Source organism: Meleagris gallopavo, chromosome 15 (genome assembly GCF_905368555.1).
Source record: "Meleagris gallopavo chromosome 15, MGAL_WU_HG_1.1, whole genome shotgun sequence".
Lineage (NCBI taxonomy): Eukaryota > Metazoa > Chordata > Aves > Galliformes > Phasianidae > Meleagris > Meleagris gallopavo.
In genome coordinates, this window is record NC_139418.1 from 16521519 (window position 1) to 16542555 (window position 21037).

General features: G+C 44.8%; 1 protein-coding gene across 4 annotated transcripts; it reads right to left on the reverse strand.

Moving 5' to 3' along the window:
* Window positions 1-286: 286 nt before the first annotated feature.
* KIF3A (kinesin family member 3A) lies at window positions 287-19243 on the reverse strand. Of its 4 annotated transcripts, XM_003210494.5 has the most exons (19): window positions 18457-18679; window positions 17813-18095; window positions 16337-16481; window positions 16057-16141; window positions 15471-15576; window positions 14558-14697; window positions 13487-13684; window positions 12934-13108; window positions 11787-11888; window positions 10129-10200; window positions 8336-8344; window positions 7123-7279; window positions 6131-6311; window positions 5710-5820; window positions 4885-5010; window positions 4380-4433; window positions 4171-4239; window positions 3860-3984; window positions 287-3349 (listed from the first exon to the last, which is right to left on the reverse strand). In XM_003210494.5, exons 1-19 carry the CDS (start codon window positions 18463-18465, stop codon window positions 3301-3303), a joined length of 2196 nt encoding a protein of 731 aa, XP_003210542.2. In that variant the 5' UTR covers window positions 18466-18679; the 3' UTR covers window positions 287-3300. The 4 variants fall into 4 exon arrangements, with proteins under 4 accessions (XP_003210542.2, XP_085093194.1, XP_019476050.2 ...); XM_085237068.1 differs by lacking the exons at window positions 10129-10200; window positions 18457-18679 and adding an exon at window positions 19103-19243; XM_019620505.3 differs by lacking the exon at window positions 10129-10200 and having other exon boundaries at window positions 18457-18676.
* Window positions 19244-21037: the final 1794 nt, after the last annotated feature.

The window sequence follows — 21037 nt, forward strand, 5'->3', positions numbered from 1 at the left end:
TTCCAGGGCAGCTCAGAATCCTGCCAGCAGTGGTGCTGCTCCATGGGACAATTTTCCAGTCCTGATCTTAGTTGCAGTCTTGCTGAACCCACTCTCGTGCTGCCCTGCCTGCAGCTCTCGTGAGAGAGCCCAGTGCTTGGCAGCAGCATCCCCCCACCACCCCAAACCCACTCACAGCTATGCGGATGCTCCAGCTGCCCCTCCTGACATCACTTCTGCCTCTCAAAGGATTTACAAAGAGTCTGTATGGATAAAGTTCTTTGAAAAACAGGTAGAGAGGTAGAACTAGGAATCAACAATTTTATTTCATGCTCCAGGAACACAATACTGATATGTACAGCGTAGGGAATAAAATTTAACCATACAACAAAGAATATTAAAATAAACAGTTGGAAAACAAATAAATAGCCAGACACGTTATACAAACAGATAAGCAGTTTTTCTTATGTACAGAGAACCAGCTAAGCAGAACGGCTGAGAAAGGTGAGAGCTGGGTGTGCAGACTGAGTTAGTTACTGAAAGGCACTAAGGACCATTTTCACTTCCCTTGAACCCGAAGAAAGGTTCCATAACAAGTTAATTCTGAAATGATTCATTTACACAGCATTAAATAACACGGCCAGAGAAACTCTCTGCGATTTGCTGGAATGAGGGGAAGCTTTGGTGACAAAAAATGAATACACATTATATACGTGTTACAGTTAAGTGGCATGGACTGGCCTGGGATGAAGATGGCTCCGTCGACTGAGCCATCAAAAACCCATACAAACTTAAGTCCTTCTCTTTTAAGACATGGTAAAGGGACATTTGACATCACTGCTGACTGTCCAGAGCTGCAGCGAGGGCCCATACAGCAAACCTGCAAGCAGGGCTCTGTTTTGAAAGGAAGTTTCCAAAACTTAAGCAAAACAGCACAGTGAAAAGGTAAGCCAAGCTGACAGATCATCATGAAGACTGATCTACATCAAAACAAAGTCCTCGGGTAAGAGCAGAAAATTTGTTCTCCAAAACAAGCCCCTGTACCAGGAAATCACAACCAGTTCCTCCCATCTAATTACAAAGCAGTGCAATTATTTACTTGAAGTTTTTCTCTGCCTCATGGGTCTTTAAAATATGCAGAGCACTTTTGTTTTCAGCAGAAATAACAGGAATTCAACCCAAGCCTCCACCTTCCTAGTTAGATTTTATATGTTGTAAATGCAGAGTCAGGATGCACAGTCCCTGTTTTCGTCTGCTGAGTGAAGAATTCAGAGAATTGAGAGTACTGTTCAGGAGAAACACTCTTCAGAACAGATTATTCAACAGCATGAAGCACAGCAAGACATTAAACAAGAGGAAATAAAGTTTGCCCTTGTTCTGCTCAGTCCAGAACATCCCTGCCTGTTTCTAAGACAAAAAAAGGCATTTGAGACATTTTCAGTCTGTCTTAGCTGACAAATTTAACACGATATTCTTAGCTGAAGCACATTTAAAATAAGATGAACTCCTCAAGAAGAAATCTAACTAGTTCAGATCTGACAAAGATCCTGACTCTTTACCTCTTCCCAAATGCTGGACTAGAAAGAACTGCCACTGTTTGGATTGGCAGCTTCGACGCATCTGGGTGACAAAGCCAGGCCTGCTCACCTCTCCCCCCAAGAAGAGGAATACTTTCTTCTCCCTCATCAGGATCCTAAAAAACACTTCAGAAAACGCACAGGGGAAAGCTTAGAACTCATTCTGAATTGCACTGACTGCATCTCCAGATCAAAACATGCCCCTGCAAGACCCAAATTAACCGTTACAGCTGGAGCTGTTCCAGACTCATGAGGTGCACCCAGTTCAACATGGTGACAATAAGAAAGGGCAATCCACTTCTAACTGCAGTAAACAGTTCACAGGGATGTTCTGGTAATTGCAGACATGGCTACTATCAGGCACGAGACACCCAAGGAGCTGTCTTGCTCCTTATACCAAGCTCAAGTATTCGGTCTGTGTTATTAACCACAGCTTTTCTTGTAACTCTAGGTAACACACTAAGATTAAATGAAAATCATACCTAATTAACACCACACTGACACGGGAACTGCTAAGGTACCTGCAACTGCTGTGCTCCAGCAGGAGTTAATACAGCACACAGCCCAGAGGAGATTCATTTTTGTGACACAAAAGCAATGTATTGAGGTGTTCGGTGTCTGTTAGCAGCACAAAAAGCAAAGAAAAAGAGCAGCCACCATAAATGGGTATCAGCAGAGAGCAGATTTCTTTCCCCTCAAAGCATAGTCAGAAACAGGAGATGGTGCACACAGACACGAACAGCATCAGCTATTTCAGGGGATGTTACAGCACTGGGACAACTGGGAAATTCATGCCTATTCTCACACAGGAGAAATTCATCCTCAGCTGTGGCCAGGAGTGAGACAAATGGAGCCATAGTGTTCAGTCCCTCTAGCGTTAAAGCCTTCCCCTCAAATAATCTGTGCTGTCCAGATTACAACAAAGCAATTCACACCAATTAAAACCACTTCCAGCTCAGAAGCATAAAAAGCAGCCAAAGCAACGCAGCAATGCAGCCTTAAGAGGAAGAAAAGAGTTCTCTTATCTGTGCATCAGCCCTCACTCTCCACGTTGCCAGCAGATCACACAAATAGACAAAAATCAAAGCATTAGACAACTAGTGTTGCACTTAAAGAGAGCATGGTCCCTTCCCACAAACCTCAGGCTTATGTAGTTCTAAGTACTCTTCTACCCAACTACTTTTTGTACAGCAAGACTGCAAATGAAGAGAGTTGTGTCTCAAATACACAGTATGATCAGCCTAATAACTACAGTGAAATATTTAAATAAAAAGGCTTGATGCTCTTAACTCAAAGGTTTGCAGCAACCACATTCAAACAGATCAGTGCAACGGAAGACAACAGTGAAAGCTGCCAGTTATGTGCAAAGCAGGACACAGATTTACCAGCATTAAGTTTTAGGATTCCATTGACCATTTTGAGCTATTATGACTAGTACTTGAGCACATCTAGAATCCTCGTTTTCTATACATTTCAAGGATTACCAACAATAGTTCCCTGCACAACACATTGTTTAACACATGGAATTCCACAACCATAAAATATACCAGTTTAATATTATGTTAATATAACATACAGTATACAGGCAACTAAGGAAAAATACATTTTTTTTTTTTTAATTAAAGCTCCATACCAGCCAGGCATGGATTCTACAGCCACTTCAAACTGTGCCATCTCAAATTCCATATTCTGGCCAAACCTTTCACACTCACTGATTTTTACGGCAATTCTGAACACGTCACACCTACTGCAGCAGAGAGTCAATGACAGCGCCTGGCTTTGCAGAACGTTTTCTGTTTGGAGAGCAGAAAAGAAAAGAAAAAAAAAATAAAATAATACCACACACATCATTATACTGTCCAGGAAAGACAGGGACCAGCCACTTCTCAGGTCAAAACTACACATCATCGACTTTTTCACAAAGCATCAGGAACACCCACGCTGAAATCTTCCCCAGCACACATTACTTTCCAGTAATAAAGGTATCTGTGCTGTCAGTGTGTCGCTTGTTAGGCCAAACCAGCAATCAGGGAAACAAAAACAAGCAGCCAGAAGAGGGGAATGTGAAATTAGGAAATCAAAACCCCCCCCAGACAAAACTTTCTGGACAATATTTTACCACAGTGAAAGATTTCAGCCTGGTTCTACTACACTTGACATCAGTAACCCTTCTATCATGCGGAATTTTAGCATTTTCTCTTAGCTATAAGTCACCAAACATTTGTCTCAAGTTTGCAGACACAAGCTTAGGCCTTCCCCTGGGAAAACTCCCCATTACATACAGATACTCCAAAGTTCTTCACCTTCGACCAGTCTTGGGCCTGGATCTTCCCTTTGAAGTCCTCGGCCTCTCTAGCTTCATCAGAGACTGCCTCAAGCTTTCTTCAGTGTAAGCTAAGTAAACATGGGAAAGGTCCACCTCAAAGGGCTAAAGAAAAGTAACAAAACATCAGAACTATTTAGTACACTGATCAGCTGCTCTTCTGTAACATTAGAAAGACTTCAAACAAGAAAACTGAAGTTGAACAATTTTCCCATGAACACAAAGGGGAAGACACAGAAAGCAGAACTTAAACCTACACAGTTCAATAAGAGTTTATTAAGGGTTACTCACATCTTTTTCTTTCTTGTCCAGGACAGGAGTCTGTTTCCTCATATTGTTTCCTGTATATGCAACACATTTCTCAAAAAAACCAAAAAGGTCCGTTAGTGAAATGAAGTCAGTTTTACTGAGCACTGTACAGCTCTATCAGTTTATTTCTGGGCTCAGTTAAATTCCTCAAAAGCTTATGCTAACATTAGCTTGTATGTAAGCTAGCTTACCAGCTGCCATTCTCCAATGTCTTCATTCCAGTGAACATAGTTCTCAATCATTTCCTAGACAGAAGATAAGGTTATTAAGGTTACAGAGTTGCACAACCTACAGTCCAGATGTGTTTCTCAAAACATGCATCCCAAAAGCCTAGACAAGTTGCTTAACAACAGCCTTGACCACTCCCAAGGTATTTTTAATCCAAACAGCCATACCACACTCAAAACCCCTATTTTATAATCTGAAGACTACAGAACAACATCACTCCCAAGCTGTGCACGATGAAGTTCCCACTAAAGCATGGATTTACCATTATGTCGATGCAATCATAACAGCAGTAAGAACTTTTCACACGTGCACATTTGTAGTACAGCTTAACAGACAAGTGTCAGTCAAGTTGCCTGTCAATGCCTTTGGAAGCCAGCTCATTCCATTTGCTGGTGGACTAAATAATGCTGGAGGGCTAAGTGAATACTGTATAAGGCCACATCAAAGGCTTCAGCTCTTCATCTGTACCTGGTAGTCCTGAGGAATGAAGTTGTCTATGATAAGCATCTGAAGACGAAGTTCCCTGCTCAGCTGCCGAATATTCTCCAGTAAGCCTTCAATCTCTCTCTGATGCTCTTGTTGCAGATCTGCCATCTGTGGACAAAGCATACGAGAGGTCAGAACTAATATAAGACACGATAACAACTTAAAAGAATTGTTTTCTGCCTGTATGTTTTTGGGAAATGAAAGCAAACTCTAGCTAGAAGTACTAGAATATTTCTCTCAAGAATAAATCCTCCAAAACGTTCTAGCTCAGAGATGGTTAAAAACAGTATTAAGTTATTGGTCTCAGAAAAGATGAAATCAGCCTTCTGTCAGTCCCAGCACCAATAGCAGGCAAAGTGTGCAAACAAGTTCCATCTCTGGCAAGATCCCAAGGAAAATCTCAGCTCCCGAAGACAAAAACGTGCTTTTCATGAATCAGAAAGGTTCGATACCAACTAAGTGACTGACTGAATGTGACCGAGAGGGAATAAGAGCAACATGCACAAGGAGCAGCAAGCTAAGAGCAGATGTGGATTTGAGCAGCTGCAAAGCAGAAGACTGGACCGCCAAACAACTTTTATTTTGCTCAGAAATAACCAACTGTTTCCCTTGAGGAAAAGCTCTACAATGTACCCCCACGCAGATCTGACATGAAGCTTAATTTGCTCTTTAAAATTGCGTAAACCAAGCAGGCAGCACACAGGGATTTCTAAACCTGCAGCACTCTAACCAGAGTGACAAAGTTGATGGCTTGCTCTTTCCACCTACAGTTCCTCCACCACAAGCTGAGTGCTTCAGAACACTGACCTCTGATTTTGCAGCCATAAGCATGGTCCAAACTTTCTTCAGTTTTTTTGTTTTTCCCTGTGCTTCTTCCTGGAGGCTGGTGTACTTCTCCTCAATGTCCAAGCGTTCTTGCTGTACGCAACATTTAACAGACAACAGACATTAGCACAATCAAAGAAAATACTTGCAACAATATGAACAGGAAGGGAAGTAACTTGGACAAAACAAAGCATCTGCCAAGGGCGAAGACACCTGGCTTAGCCAGGCTGGCTGACACTCAACATGATTACACTGTCCTGCAGGTGAGCACTGGTTACACATGCCTCTGAAATGTTTGATTTCTACTGAGCTTCAGAGTAGAGTCATATTTAATCCACACGAAGAGGCAAAGACAAGTAATAGTGTGTCCTACCACTTCCAGATAGCTGGGAATACAACCCACCTCCTTCTCCTCAAGTTCTTTGCGAAGCTGCTCTGCTCTCCTCCTTCGTTCTTCCAGCTCCATATTTGATTCTTCTAGAAGCTTCTCTTGTTCTTCTGCTTTTGCCAGCAAGTCCACTCCTCCTACAATCACCTTCTTCTCCAGCGCAGACAGTTTCTCCAGCAGGGACTGGTGCTCTTGTCTAGAGAGAGACAGGTAAAGTTGGCAACTTCCCGTCTTAAAGTGCTCACAAGGTTCAGTCAGGTTCAGCTCAGTTTTTACATCCCAGACAGCACTCATAGGGCTTGAAAAACTTGCCTAGCTGCAAAAGGTTTAAAGTAGGGGTGAGGCAGTGCACAGGGATTTCCTTAACTCCAGCCCCCATCACTTTCATGCAAACAAAACCAACTCAGCAAACAAGTCTCTCCTGCTGCCGTTTCCCTCTGTCAGGGGCTGCCCGGTGCCAGGGGTGTTACCAGGATATCCAGGGTGCTCCCTCCCACCCCAAGGGCCCAGCAATGATGCTGGGATTCAGACAGACTGCAACAGGTTGTAATGGAACAGAAGCAAGAGAAACGAGGTCACAACAGTGCAGCTGAGAGGTAAGCCAGGAAAGCCAGCAGCTGTTGAGCATGCCTACAACATGGTCATGGGCTGTAAGAAACTCACTTTGCTATATAGTTACTGCCCACTAGCAAGCAGTACAGCAGTTCTGCTGCTCTTCACTGGTCTCCAGAGTTCAGAGGATTCGTTTTAAGTTTCTAGGCCATCTCAGCTAGATAAGGCTAAGAGAAGAGTGGTAGAAGAATAAAGTTTCTTTTTGCTACCTGCTCTACTCTGCAAGCACAGAGGAAGCTCCTCTTTCACTCTGATAACAGCAAGAGCTGATGTTCAGCTTACACAAAGCTTGACTAGCATCTCACCATGCATCTCCACATATTGATATCTGACTTGTAGATTAAGGGAGGAAAAACCCACAACACCACAAAAACTACTCAGAGCAGGGCACTCACTGAGCTTTAAGCAAATCTTTTTCTCTCTTCTCCAGTTCAGCTCTGGCTTTATTTCTTTCTTCTTCTTCCATATCAAGCTTAGTTTCAAGAGCTTTTCTCTCCTCTTCAATCTTTGCTTGCATCTCTACCATCTTATCAGGGGAAACTTTCTTTTTCCCTTTCAAAGAGTGGGGAAAAAAATATTTCACAAAAATAATACAGTCTCTGTATCACAGCATTTTTTTCCCCTCAGGTTAAAATTTATTTCAATGTTTAAGTGCAGTTATCGATGTCAGAACTCGTGGATTCCAAGCTGAGCACATCTCAGTCTTTAAAATCTCATTTTAGTGTTTGCTTATTTGCCTCCAGTACTTACAGTGAAGGAGTACTACAGAACTGAGTACTAGAACATAAAAGCCTAAACAAAATACATGAAGAATACTTGTGGAAAAGAAACACTGCCTAAAGAGAAGCCTGAGTCAGAATCTTGGCTACCTTAATTACGTAGATTAGACCAACTAAAGGAAAAAAGAAGACTGGAACCCAGCCTATACAGATCTCCCCAAATCCACATCTCCCACAAGTTTTACATCCCCCTTTACTCGTTACAAAATGACAAATCTTTAACTTTGTTTTGCTCTTCTCTGGACATGAGAGAATTACCCACAGAATCCAGATGCCTAGAAACTAATAGAAACTGTCTAGTATTAAGAGACTTCCACAGTGATGCAATGCATACGGTCCAAGTATGCTTGAAAACGTTGTTGCTCACTAAAAGGCTTCTTTCCCTTCAGTCTTCGTGCCATTCACTTTTGTTTATATTCATTTATAACCTCCAGCAGAGGCAAAGATACACTGGCACCTGTAAGCATGCGTGCACACAAGAGCACTGTAAGGACTTCAGCGCTACAGCAGAAAATATCTTGGTTTCCATCTGCTAAATTTAAGAGCTACATACTCAACACTTATTTCTGGATCTGCAGAGAAAATCCCTCACTAATTAGTTTTCAGGTAACCCAAATTCGAAGTTTTATTTCAAGAAGTGTTATACAAAGATCACCATATCAAGAGGTGAACCAGATAAAGGTTTCTAACATGTTATTACACAGCCCTGTGCATTCTCAGTTTTGGAGACGACTGAACTACACTGAGTTGGAGGAGCCTTTAGCGAGCTCTGCAATTGTATTTTGAGGAGCTGAAAAATCTATTAGTGAAAAATCAAAATTACACCAACCTGCTTGATCTTGCATTAAGAGGAAGTAGAAAGCACACCGCAGAGAGGCAGCACACACATAGAAAGGAGGAAATAAAATATATTATTGCTTGATCGCTAGGAACAAAGTTTATCAGCATCAGAACAAGCACTGATTTTACATGCATGTTTCTAGAGTAGAAAACGGAATAATCACTAAGAAATGAAACCTCATTAGAGTGAATATTAATGAATCATCATTTTGTGCTAAAGCACAGAATGTTTCTGTAATGTCCTTTGCATATCCAGGATAGTTTGAACTCACTCCTGCATTCTTCTGCCCATCCAATGCAATGCAGAACTTAAGTGTAACATTACGAGCCTGCCGCAAAGATCATGCCCTAAGAAACAGATTGTAGATTTCCTCTTCATTAACAGACCTAGTGTTTTTTCCCCTTCCTGAAGGCAGCCAATTCTCTTAAATTACCTGCAAAAATCTTAGCATACAGAAGACTTAAGTTTTAACCAAGTTAAACTGAGCCAATTTTTTTGCAAGATAATGACAATTGCACATAAGATATTAGTAGGTTAATTGGCAGTAACTGATGCTTCCATAGAGGTATAGAGCCAGTTTTGGTTATTTAAGCAAATGCAGTAAAAAAAGCAGGACAGGGAAAAGATGAAAGGCACCACATGCAGAAGGGCTACACGTGAGGACAGTTAATATCCCAAACCACACAGACGAACCACAAAAGCTCAGTGCAACCTCTGCAACATCTTCAGACTTGAAGGAGATGGACTGATCCATCCATCAGTGGTTTGCTGTTAACTGTCCTCATCCAAAGAGAAATATTCAGGTTTTGAGCAAGCTTCGAAAGAGCAAATTTGAAGCAAGCAGGTTTCCAAATGTATCACCATTATCCACAGGTCACACTTAGGCTGTGAGCCTTCTTACCTCTGATCACACTTCCCCTGAGCTGATGCTTTATACTAACACAACTACTAACATTTATTTAGGTATAACTAAAGGTTAGGTATATACAGCAGGACTTCCCAGGTTCTCCACACACAGAAGTGTGGATTACAGCTACACACTATAACCACAACAACTGGTAAAGCCCCTACAAGTCAAGGTCCAAAATATGATTTTTTGTTTGTTTGTTTGTTTAAAAGCAAACACTGACTGTAAGTCTTCCTTCCTCTGATCAGGAGCAGACCAAACTTTCCTCGCTGCTAGAAATCAAGACCCTTTGTTCTTCTCAACTATGCCCTCCTGTGGCAACCAAAAACTTAAAGTCATGAGGCAGTCTGAAGAAAAAGCAGCAACCACTGCCCTGGTTTTGGGTTGGTTTTTTTTTTTTTGAAGGTCTGCCAAAATAAAACCAGTGTTAAGAAGTTTTCCTTCTTAGTACAAAACTAGCGTAGCATCACTGCTGACTGTTCATTCATTCACTCCAAACTTAGTTTTAGGAAGGCAACATCCAATATAACGTAACAGCTTCCAAGAAGAAAGCTGCTCAGACTTCTTCCTGACATTTTAGAGGGATTGTTTAAAACAGGAATTGCAAACTTCCAACCTAACGTTTCCCAAATGTCTTTAAATCTTGTTAAGTAAGCCTACTGAAATGCTCGCCATTCTCATGTCTTGCTGACAATGTGCACATCAAACCACCATTTCAAGCGTGAAAGCAACAAAGGAAAGGCATGCTTTAGCCAAATTGTAAGTTCAGGTTTATTTTCCAATAGACATAGCAGGGAAAAGTGCAGCATTGCAAAATGAAATGCACAGATCATGGAAAGGCCAAAGCTTAAAGGACTTAAGAGCTCCCACTCACTAGTGAAGGACTTATCCAGAGGTTTCTCTATGACAGAGCATGTGGAGTCTGAACTACTGCTGCTGCTACTGCCTGGAAAACAGAAATGAGTCCCACAGAAAAACCCAGAGAGGAAGAAACATGCAGATGGGAAGTTAGTTCTAAGGAAAAGAAACCCAGAAGAGACAGTAAATAGTTTTAAAAGGCACAGAGTTCTCATTAGGAAGCATTTGCCAGAATCCCTCCCAGACTCAGCTTGCAAAGCCATCATTTCCCAGCACAGAATGGCATGCTCAGAGAGACAGTTCAGTTAAAACCCATCTTAACAAGCCCATAGCTTAAAATCTCATGCCAAGGCTGCTTCCATTTCAAGCAATAGCACAGAAAAACAGATCACAGTGAAGGTGGCTGTGGATATCTACAGTAACAGAAGATTCAGTGACCAGGATCCTTTCCAGTGTTACGTACATGGCAATGTACACTTCCCAGTCTAGAAGAGAGAATCAGCTTACACAGGGGCAGTTACTGTGCAAAGCTCCTGCTGGGCACAGCCCTACTTAGGGAACTTAACTTCCAAACAAGCTGCTCTAGTTAAACGACAGCTATTTCCCCTCTATTCTTTTCAAGCAGTATTTTAAAGACAGCTTTCTCTTGTGGCAGATTTGGGCAGAAATTATTTCTTGATGGATAGAATGGTCAATCTTCCTACTTCTAGAAAGCACCAGCAGGGAAAAATGAAGTAAAATGGTGTATTACCAACACGAGGCTTGACAGGTGTAATTTATGATTCTGCTTGGACAGATATCAGAATGAAGGGGCATCTATTTAATGTAGGAATGCTGTTTAAACAGATGTGAGTGCTTTAAGACAGGAAGGCAGTTTAAATGCCAGCATTTACTGGACAAATTGGAAATGAAAGCACAGCACTGGGCCTGACTTCCCTACTCCCCATGAATAAACAAAGGCTCCAGGGATGTAGCAGGCTCCCTACAAGCCAGTTCTCCATGGTACACCATGACCTGCAATTCTAGGCTCAGCAGCATCCTCTGGGGCTTAGACACTACGTGCTAGTTTACCACAGTGTAGGATAAAGTAGACTTTGCCATGGGATTTCCAGAGTGCCCCCAAATAAGGGATGTGTAGCTCCCATTTAGCTTTTCAGCTAGCACACAGACACCCCCAAAGGTCAAGTTTTTCCTCTATCAGCATAAAATAGGACGCCAGAATGAAGCCAGATACTGAACATCCACAGGACAGTGAATCCTTTGCCTACACCACAGCCAAAATCCCCGTCTAGCCGTGAGAATGGCTATAGGAGAACACATCTGCCTACCGCTGATTTTTGGTGTCTTCCTCCTCCCATCTCAGTGAGCAGGGGAAGTTCCACAACATGAGTCACAAGCCATACGCAGCCACCTTGCGGCAACCAGGGAACCACCACAGAAGATGCTGTTACCACAAGCACAACTACCCAAGTGGAAGCAGATACCACACAGGAGCGGAGCTGTCAGCTACAGAGACAGCACCAAATAGCTGTGTTTCTAGGGAGGCATGATAATTGCAGCGGCAGTAGGGCAGCCCTACAACTCCACTTCTCCCTGCCTGGTTCTATAGCTCCTGACACTAGCTGCTGGGCAAAAGGAAATTGGTGGCACTGACAGGATTCTCTGCTGCCTTACCCCGCCGTTTCTTCCGCTTCTCCCCATCTTCTTCAATCTCTCCATCATCCTCTTCATCTTCTTCTTCTTCAGAACTTGTCTCAGAACCAGATATCTCTTCTCCTAGAAACAAAAAGTATGCTTTTTGATGCTTCATCAGAGCCCTCCAATAACACTGACTTGCTATTGTGACAGCAGCACTTATCTGAAGGCAGCAGTATCTGATATCAGCTTATCAGTAGCTGCAGAAGTCAATAACTTTCAAGGAGATGGTTGGCAATAGCTTTGGAAAATTAAGGAAGATGATTGTAAGCCATATAATGCTGCCAAGTCAGTGTGTATAACCCTATGGTGAGTACCCTCATATCCTTGTAATGCTACATTATGTTTGCTTAGAAGAAATTCACAACACCTTCATTTCCATCAGAGACAGAAAATGGTCAAATGAACAATGCTATCTGTTCTACAGTTTAGTAACTACGACTTTAAGAAGTCGCCCGCAGCACCCTAGGGATGAAGCAGCTATGTCTAGATTCCAGTCCCTGAAGAAAGCATTGCTATTTCCTGCTTCTCCTTAATGGTAGAAATTCCAAGCAGTGAGCCTTACTGGAGTTACTGCTAGAGCTATTTTGTGCTGTGAGCATCTTTAGAGATGGACGTTACATCAAAGGCATTATTCAGGAAAAATCCTTCTGGAAAGATTCTTGAATGCTGGTAGATTAATCATTATCACAAGCCCATAAGGTTCCAAAGCCTAAAGAAGCTTCTTGTTTCTTCTGTGCACTAATTAGATAGTCTCAGTTCTAGCCACACAAATTCGTTTCATTTTAGTTCAAATTGCATCTCTCCTCAAGCAAAGAAAATATTTAGCTTTTGTTATCACGCACTTTAAATCCCTACACCACATCCAATCATACCCAGAGACCCTTCAGGCTCTTAGCACACTAAATTCAGTCCAGAATCCATCACCTTATGCTAGTGCCAAGTGCCACCTAGCGAGCAAAGCCAGGCCCTGCTCTGGGAGCATCCTGCTGGGTCATCAGGGCCAGAACAGTGACTTGCAATCAGCTACTGAATTCACGTGACATTTTCAAATAGTCAAGACTTTTCACAGCAGCAGAACGAGCATCAGGCTGGAGAGAAATACTAGGTGGAAAGGGAATCTCACCTTCTTCCAGTTTTTTCTTAAGCTCTTCAATTTCTTTCTGAAACTGACGTAGCAAAGCATCCTTGGGGTCTTCATTAATCCTGGCCTTGTTCTTAATGTTCTTGGCTCGGTTTGCATATCTGAGAGTGCTGATAGTCTCATCGTAATTGTAGTCTGCTGGACCAATGTTTGCACACTAACACATGGAAGAACAAGTTAATGGAGCGTAAAGAATCAGAGTCCAGGACAAATGATCTCACAGGAACCCAGCCTTAGCTCCAACAATATGGTACTGCCATCCTTTCCCAAGCTTTCCTGTTGCTTTTACATCGAGGTTACTTTTGTCTACCTAAGCACAGCTTTTACTTCATCTTACACACGTGTATTTACATCTTGTTTAGATCCTTGCCTGTGCAGATAGGAAGACACCAAAAGCATGTAAAAGGTTTTTTCAACTGCAATGCTCTGAAAAGAACAGGTAAATGGCAGGCTGTTCTCATGGCAAAGTCACTGTGCTATCCCTGTATGAACAGAGATCAACAGCTGGAATTTCTCAAAGCATCTCACAGCTTACCATCATGGTTTTGGAGTTGCCCCCCAGGGAATCCTGAAGGAGTCGGGTAAGTTTGGAGTTACGGTAGGGCACATGAGTGCTTTTGCCATCCACCAGTGCTGAAATGACATTCCCCAGGGTAGAAAGAGAGAGGTTGATCTTAGTAGCTTCCTTCAGTCGCTGCCCCGTTGCTCCAGTTTTTGCTTGTCTTTCAGAACCCTGGAAAAGGAAGCAAAAGCAATCGCAATGAAACCTGCTACGTGATCTCTCTCCAAGTAGCATAGCTACCCCTAAATCATTGCCAACGGTCAAGTCTCTAAGCACCTCAATCATTATTAGAGGACCTAGCTATGTACTTCAGACATCATTAACAAGACAAGTGACAGGTGTCATCTGAAGCTTTCAGTGCCAGCAAATTCTGAATTGCTGGAAGTAACACAACTGAGAAAATGACAGTTTTGTCCCTGTGAATGAAAACATTATTAGAAACAAGTCAGCAGTTACAAGGCACCTCAGCTCCTCTCTTTTCTACCGGGAGGTCAAGGGAATAAGGTGACACTGCAATTGTTCTACAGGTAGTTTCATAGTGTGACATAAACACACCTCATGTAAATAAAGCAACAGATAACACACAGGGCTTTGAGTGTCCCCTTCCTTGCCTCTTCTCCAAGTAAAGGTACTCCAGAGTAAAATCTGGGCTACAAGGCCTTTTTTACCAACACAACTACATTGGTTCAAAGTGAGCAACAGAGGGTGGGAACTTGCACGAGTGAGGAACTGCATGGTCACAATCCCTTAGGGTGATTACACTGGAAAAAAAAACTTTGCAAAGATCCAGTTCTAATATCCAGCATGCTCTTTTCAGTGTAGTCTATATTATTTACAATTACTTCACAGGAAGAACAGAGCCCTCATACCAGTACAAGTCCATACACCCTCGAGGCTCTTTCTGGCATACATCTGATTTAAAGCATTGAGTGAATCCTCCACAGAAGTCAGCTGTCAGATAGAATTCCGGGCTTCAAAGCCTTTAACAGTCCTGAGGAGTCATGCCCACCATGTTTTGTGGCAGATGCTGCTGGTTCTACTTACAGCAAGGTCCACAAGGTGCAGTTTGCCCATGCGCACATGCATGTTTCCATCAACTCCCTTCTCACTGCACTCGATGGTGATAGTGAAGATGGCGTGCGAGCGAGAGCTGTGCTCATTCATGTTTGTGGCACCAACAGAACCTTTTAATTGAGAAAAAGATTAATGAATCACACTCCTGTAACATTCTACATGTTCCAAAGGAGATTTACTCCCAACTCTACGTGCAACCCATTTTTTCAGAAGATGGAAAAGATGCTCAGACTCAGCAAACTGTGCTGGACACTGAAGTTGTAGCACACCTCCAGCCTAGACTAGAAGTGTTGCTGCCTTCATTAGGTCCAAGCTGACCACAGGTCCCATCCTAAGAGCAGCAGTAGCTCTCATTTGTTTCTTTTAAAAAGTTACCGGGGGGAAAAAAAAAAAAAAATCACTAGCCTAACACTTTGGCAGCTGATCCATGCAAAAAGCTGGTTTGTTTTTTTTGTTTGTTTTTTTTTTTTCAATAAATAAGAGCAAAGCAATCCACATGAGCAGCAACAGTAAGTCAGAATTTTACTTCATAAAAGAGCTTAATTAAGTCTTCCAGAAAGCATCAACAACCTTCTATTCACAACACAGGGCTAGTCATTCCTCATCCAGATTAGAGCAGAAGGAAAGAACTATGACAAGCACAAGCAGCCCTGACAATGCTGACTGCCTTCACTGTTTCCCCCTGCCTGGCTGATTGAGGCACAGCCCACTTCACCTGTCCCTGCACAAAAGGCATTAGGGAGGGGACACCCCTTTTGCTCTGCTCAGTTGAATGAGCTGAGCTCTCCAGCATCAGGTCTAGAAGCAAGATCTCAAAGTCTCAAAATCAGAGCCTCACTCTGTCTGACAGAGCTGTCAGTCTGCCCGCTGTGGGACTACGTACGGTTCTTGTGGCCCAGAGTCATGATTCTGTCCATATCATCTGCATTGTTTACGACATAAGCTGAAAGGTCTTTGATATAAACTCCCACATCGGGTCTCTCTTTAACCTAAGAGAAAAGCAGAAAGAGCATGCTTAGAGCCCACACAGCAATTCTCAGTGGCACTGTATTAGTACAGTGATTTACTCCCCCAGATTCTAGTTTGCACAGAGAACACTGCAGTACTCCAAAAGGATAGCTAGGGAATCAAGACTCAAGCAGGATAATACTTCATTGGTCCTCCCTAGAGGCAAATACAGATTTCAAATCTCAGTCACTAAGTCCTAGAATGACTGCCAAGAGGCCTTTACAGTAGAACTGCACAGATGAAACTGACTCAGCAGAAAGCCAGTTCCTCACTGTACAACAGAGCAAACTGAAAAGACTCAAAGAAATCAGTGGTGATATCCAACTGCTGCTGTATCTCAAAGGAAACAATGCACACACAGAGGAGTCCAACCTCCCAGCTCCCTTCAAATGCTCTCTGGTCTCTACAATAATCTTGCTCAAGGAGTGGAACAGGCATCAGATTCAGAAGAGCAGGCTCACCTCTAACCTCTGTGACTGGTCTTTTCCTAGCAGGTCCCGCACTTCTTCGTTGTAAATTTCCAGGTAAGACACACGAACCAAAAACCTGAAGGCAAACAGTTGGGAAGCTTTCTTAACAAGATATTTGTTAAAGTCCAGAGACACAGAACGCAAAGAAAAAGCACCCATACATAAATACATTCCTGCCACCCCATCAAGAATGGCCTAAGTCATTACTGAGGTCAGGCTTCCTCTACAGATGGACAAACAAAAGACAGGAGCAGTAAAGGAAGGTGTTTACCTTGTGTCCCCCTCTGCTTTGGCAATGTGACCAAATATATGGGCGAAGGAATTTGGAATAATGCCTCTAAGCTCAGGAACTGCTCTGACCCCTTCCATGGTAAAAGTTTTGCCTGTTCCAGTCTGCCCATATGCAAAAATGGTGCCTGAAGAATAAGAACATACTAATGAATGTCATGCAGTTGCTATAACTGCGATTTTACCTCATCAATTCTTAGTCCGATAGCACTAAACACACTTTTATGAACTTGAAACTCTTCACCCTCTCCAGTATGCATTGCTCAATGCTATGAGAAACAGAAATGCTGGACAACCATAGCAAAAATGTTCAAGCCACTTCTTTATCCAGCCTGCAAAATATTTAAGAAGTCAGCTTGTTTTAGCTGTATAGAGCAATTAAAGGGTTGAGAACCAGTACACTTAGGGCTCACACGCAAATAATTAAAATCAGACTAATTAATAGCATTGTCAATTAGAGAAAGATCATTATATACCAACCACAAAACCAACGACTGCTGGCACTTTAAGCCACAGCAGAAACACAAGGCTCCCACAACAGAGGTCACAGTACAAGTGTCCAGTTCTGAACCTGCAAACGCAGCCACAGTTTGGACTAGATAACCATCCCCAAGGAAGCCAATGAGAAAGTTTACTGAGATCTCAGCCCAGACATTCCAGACACACAGAGGTTAATTAATTTTGTCCCTGCACAAATTAAGCTCAACTCAAATTAAGGTTTTACTTTCATTGTCAAGTCACTGGCATTACTGTTGGGAAGAAATGAATTTTAATCAGCTGAAGATGGGTGTGTTAGCACAAAAGCTTATTAGGTATTTTGCAAACCTTTAAAAACCTTCTTAATCTGTTGCTTACAGCACGGATCAAAAGCAGTTACAGAAAGCAGTAATTTGTTACCTTACTGCAGTATTCTTTCTTCTACATGTTGTATTTACATGCATAACAAACACACACAAACCACGGACACATTCTTCCCAGCTGCAGGAAGCAACCAATTATCTGCCAGGCAGGGCCGATGTGTGTAACTAGTCATCTTAGTTTGTAACAGCAAGTTTTAGAGATGAAAATGCAGCACTTATATGCACAAGAAGAATAGGCATACCTAGATAGTGCAGGACCATGGCAGCTGCTGGGGTACTGAAAATGCATAGCGAAGAGTCGCTGAGAATTCTGATAATGAAATAAAGTGTATATCTTTTGCAGACAGAAGCCAGAATGAAAACATACAGCTCACCAACCTCAGCTGGCTCACTTGCTCACTACTATCTCCCGCTGTTAGCAACCTCAGCACACACCACCACGGTGGGTACTCTGTAAGGAGCACCATCTGGTTGCTGTAGGTCAGAGACCAGAATAGAAACAATAGAGAGATGTGGCCCTCGTAAAAGAAGGCTTCCTGTTAGATCATCAGGGACACCAACAACACAAGGAACACAGATGAAATAAATCAGGAATTTACCATTGTAGCCTTCCAAGACGGAGTCAATAATAGGCCTCGCAGTTAGGTTATAGACATCCAGCTGCTTACTCTCTGGTCCAAAAACAGTGTCAAATGTGAATGTCTTGGGAGGCTCATTGGACGAGTCTGTTTTGTGGACTGTGATGGTTCCTCTCATCTCATCCACATTGACTGCCATTTTGTACCCCGTCGCTTTCTCTCGCTCATTAAGGGGCCGGCACCGAACAACCACCTTGACATTATCACAGCTCTCTGGCCTGTCCGGCTTCTCAGGCTTGTTGATCTGCAATTATCAAAAGGCAAAACACTCACAGGCTGCAGCACTCCTGTAACAAACCCATGTGCTTAAGCTGTAGACCCATGCTTCTCAGCAGAATCATAAAAGCCACACTTAGCCCAGAACTGGTTTATAATTAAAGCTAAGGGAATACCCTGCACTTATTCAGTCAAAGCAATCTTCTGTTTGCAACTGCGGAAACCAAATGAGTAAAACCTGAGAATTTCATTCATCTGTTAAATCTTTCAACAGACAACTTCGTGCCTGCAAACAGCTTGCTGGAAGCAGAGGCTTTTGTACCACTCCTTTAAATTCATGGAGCTTGTTGTCTGAACAGAGAGCACAAGGAAACAGCCTCAAACCTCACCGATGACATCAGCAGATAGCAGCGGGCATTGGCTGAAGGGAATTCAGACAAGCTTCAGTGCGTTTGCTGAAGGTGAACCACTCTGAAAACTCGCAGGTTGGCTCTCAGGACTTCACGCTGCCTTTCTCTCTCGGTTACAGACGCGGATTTTGACACTAAACCGACTGACAGTGCTGACAGCGCTTCTCCTGACAGAGGAGCTCCAAAAGCCGCTGGCCGCAGCCCGAGGTGCCGCCCGCTGAGCGATGCCACGGATCAGCACTCAGCCGTTTGTAAACCCGCACCGCGGAGGTCAGCAAGGAACAAACCGCTCCCGGAGCTCCTCGCCTCCGCATCCCCAGGGCCCTCAGCAGAGGCTCTGACAGGCGCAGAGCTGCTCCCATCCGGGTGGGGAGGGATCTCGCATCCCACATCCCGCACCCCACCCTCCCCCCCCCCAGGACGGCACAGATGCCGCAGTGAAGCCGCACGGAGCACCGCGCCGTCACCCCCAGGCTCTGCGCCGGGCCCGTGCCGCCCCACCGATCCCCACGGGCCGCGGTTCCCGTCAGTGAAAAATCGAGAGTGCGAGAAGCGGCCCGCGGCGTCCCCAGCCGCCATCCCACTCCCAGCCCGCCCCGCGTGTCTGTGCCCCGGCGTTGCTCACCGGCATGGCGGCGCGGCGCGGCCGTGAATCGCCGCCGGTCGCAGGAGCCGCGGGGCCGCACGGCGGAACAATAACAGCACCGCGCCTGCGCCCGCCCCCCAACGCCCAGGGTCGCGGCCAATCACCGCGCGCTGCGGAGACCGCGCAGCCAATGGCTCGCGGGGAAAGGAGGGGCTCGGCCCGCCCTCCGCAACCACGGGAGCCCGGCCGCAGCCAATGGCGTGAGCGGAGAGGGGGAGGTGGGAGGGACAAAGCCGCGGCGGGGGGCGTGGCGTCGCCACGGGACGGGGCGGCGGACGGCGCGTGATGGAACCCGGCGCAATGATCGCCCCGCGGGGTTCCGGCCGGGCTGCGGGCCGACGCGCCACTCGTTCCCTCACAGATCCGTCCGTTTCTCCATACTTTCCTCACACACGCAGTTATTACTGTAGACTCCCAGGGCAAAAGCACAGACCGTCAGCGAGGAGCAGAGCGCGGCTGCCACGAGGGCCCCTCCGCACCGCGACAGAGCCACGATGAGAGCCGGGCTGCGGCAGGGGGGTACCGCGGGCGGAGCCACGCGACGATGCCGGGAAGGGACGGGCGCGACGCGGGGCTGTGCCAAAGTCAGTCCGTCGCCCCACGGCAGAACCCCGTCCGGAGCCCGTGCTGCAGCGCTGCCCCGAGAGCGGAGCCGCGACCGCGGAGCGCCTTCGCTCCCGTTACGCGGCGCTCCGGGCCCGGCTGTGCGCAGCCGCGGAGGCTGAGGGCGGTGCGGCCCCGCCCGTCGGAGTCGTTGCTGCTCTCGGCTCCGTGCCCGGCCGCCCCGGAGCCCCTTGCCGGCGCGACCCGGCCGGGCGGGTAAGGAGGGGGAGCGGGGATCCTGCGGGCCGGGGCTCTCCGTGCTGCAGGGAAAGAGGGGCAGGAACGGGGCGGATCGGTGCGGTTGTATGGGACGGTCGCGGTTAAGCTATAGGGGAGCCTCGAGTGAATTCTTTCCCTCCAGCTACAAAAAGAGAAACTTCACAGCATCGGCCGGCTCGGATAAATCTTACGCGGTTTGTTCCTTTGCTGCAACGATCCGGGCTGCCGGCTGTTCCGTGAGACGCAGCCAGAGCCGTGCGGTGAAACGCTCACATCGCACATCTGCAGCTTCAGAAATCAACGGTTTCCAGAGGATTCACCGAGTTTAGGGCGATTGGCGGCACGAAGCCCTCATCCACCACTACAGATAGAGTAACAGAGTAAAGCAGAAGTTCGATCATAGATCTAACGTCTTTTTTTTCCCTCTGCTTTTAACGAGACACTGAAATATAAATATTGAAACACTCCATCTCAGGTTCTCGCTGCCCTTTAGATGGGAGCACTCAGGTACCTTTATTTCATGCGTACATGCATAGTCTGGAGAGAGCTGTTGCTATAGTGTTGCGTGTCTTCAACAGCAACAGGAAGATCGACTTGTTTTAAGGAAAACTGCTCATTGGGACTTCAGTCCTAAGCTCCAATATTGTTTGTGTTTTTTTTTGGTTTTTTTTTTTTTTTTTTTTTTGCAGAAACTCTAGACCTCTGTTTGCCAGAAACTCGAAATCAGCTGATAGTGGGGTGCAACTTAATAGCTCTACAAAGGGACAACTGAATGGAGTGCTATGTACTCCCAACCCAAAATAACCAGAGGAAGCCTTTGTACAGCCCAGGGGTGGAAAAAAAAAAAAATAAATCAAGCTGCAGTTTAGCTCTCAGATGCATTTTCTTCCATCATCAGCTTTCCCCAGGAAACTGGATGATAGAATTGTTTTTGATCATCAGTGCACAAACTGTATGGCTGCCCTGATTTAGTTCTCAGCACTGGAAAGGCAGCAGGAGAGGAAACCATACCTAGCACAAGGAGCTGGTATATTACTTTACAAGTCTTTTCTTGGTTTTGGCAGAAGCTCCTGCCTGGGAAACTGGCTCAAG

Coding starts and splice junctions, on each gene's coding strand:
- KIF3A (XM_003210494.5), bottom strand. Junction 16,142..16,336: donor AAAGCAGAGGGGGACACAAG/GTAAACACCTTC, acceptor GTTTGCCTTCAG/GTTTTTGGTTCGTGTGTCTT. Junction 3,985..4,170: donor TGGACAAGAAAGAAAAAGAT/GTGAGTAACCCT, acceptor ACTTTTCTTTAG/CCCTTTGAGGTGGACCTTTC.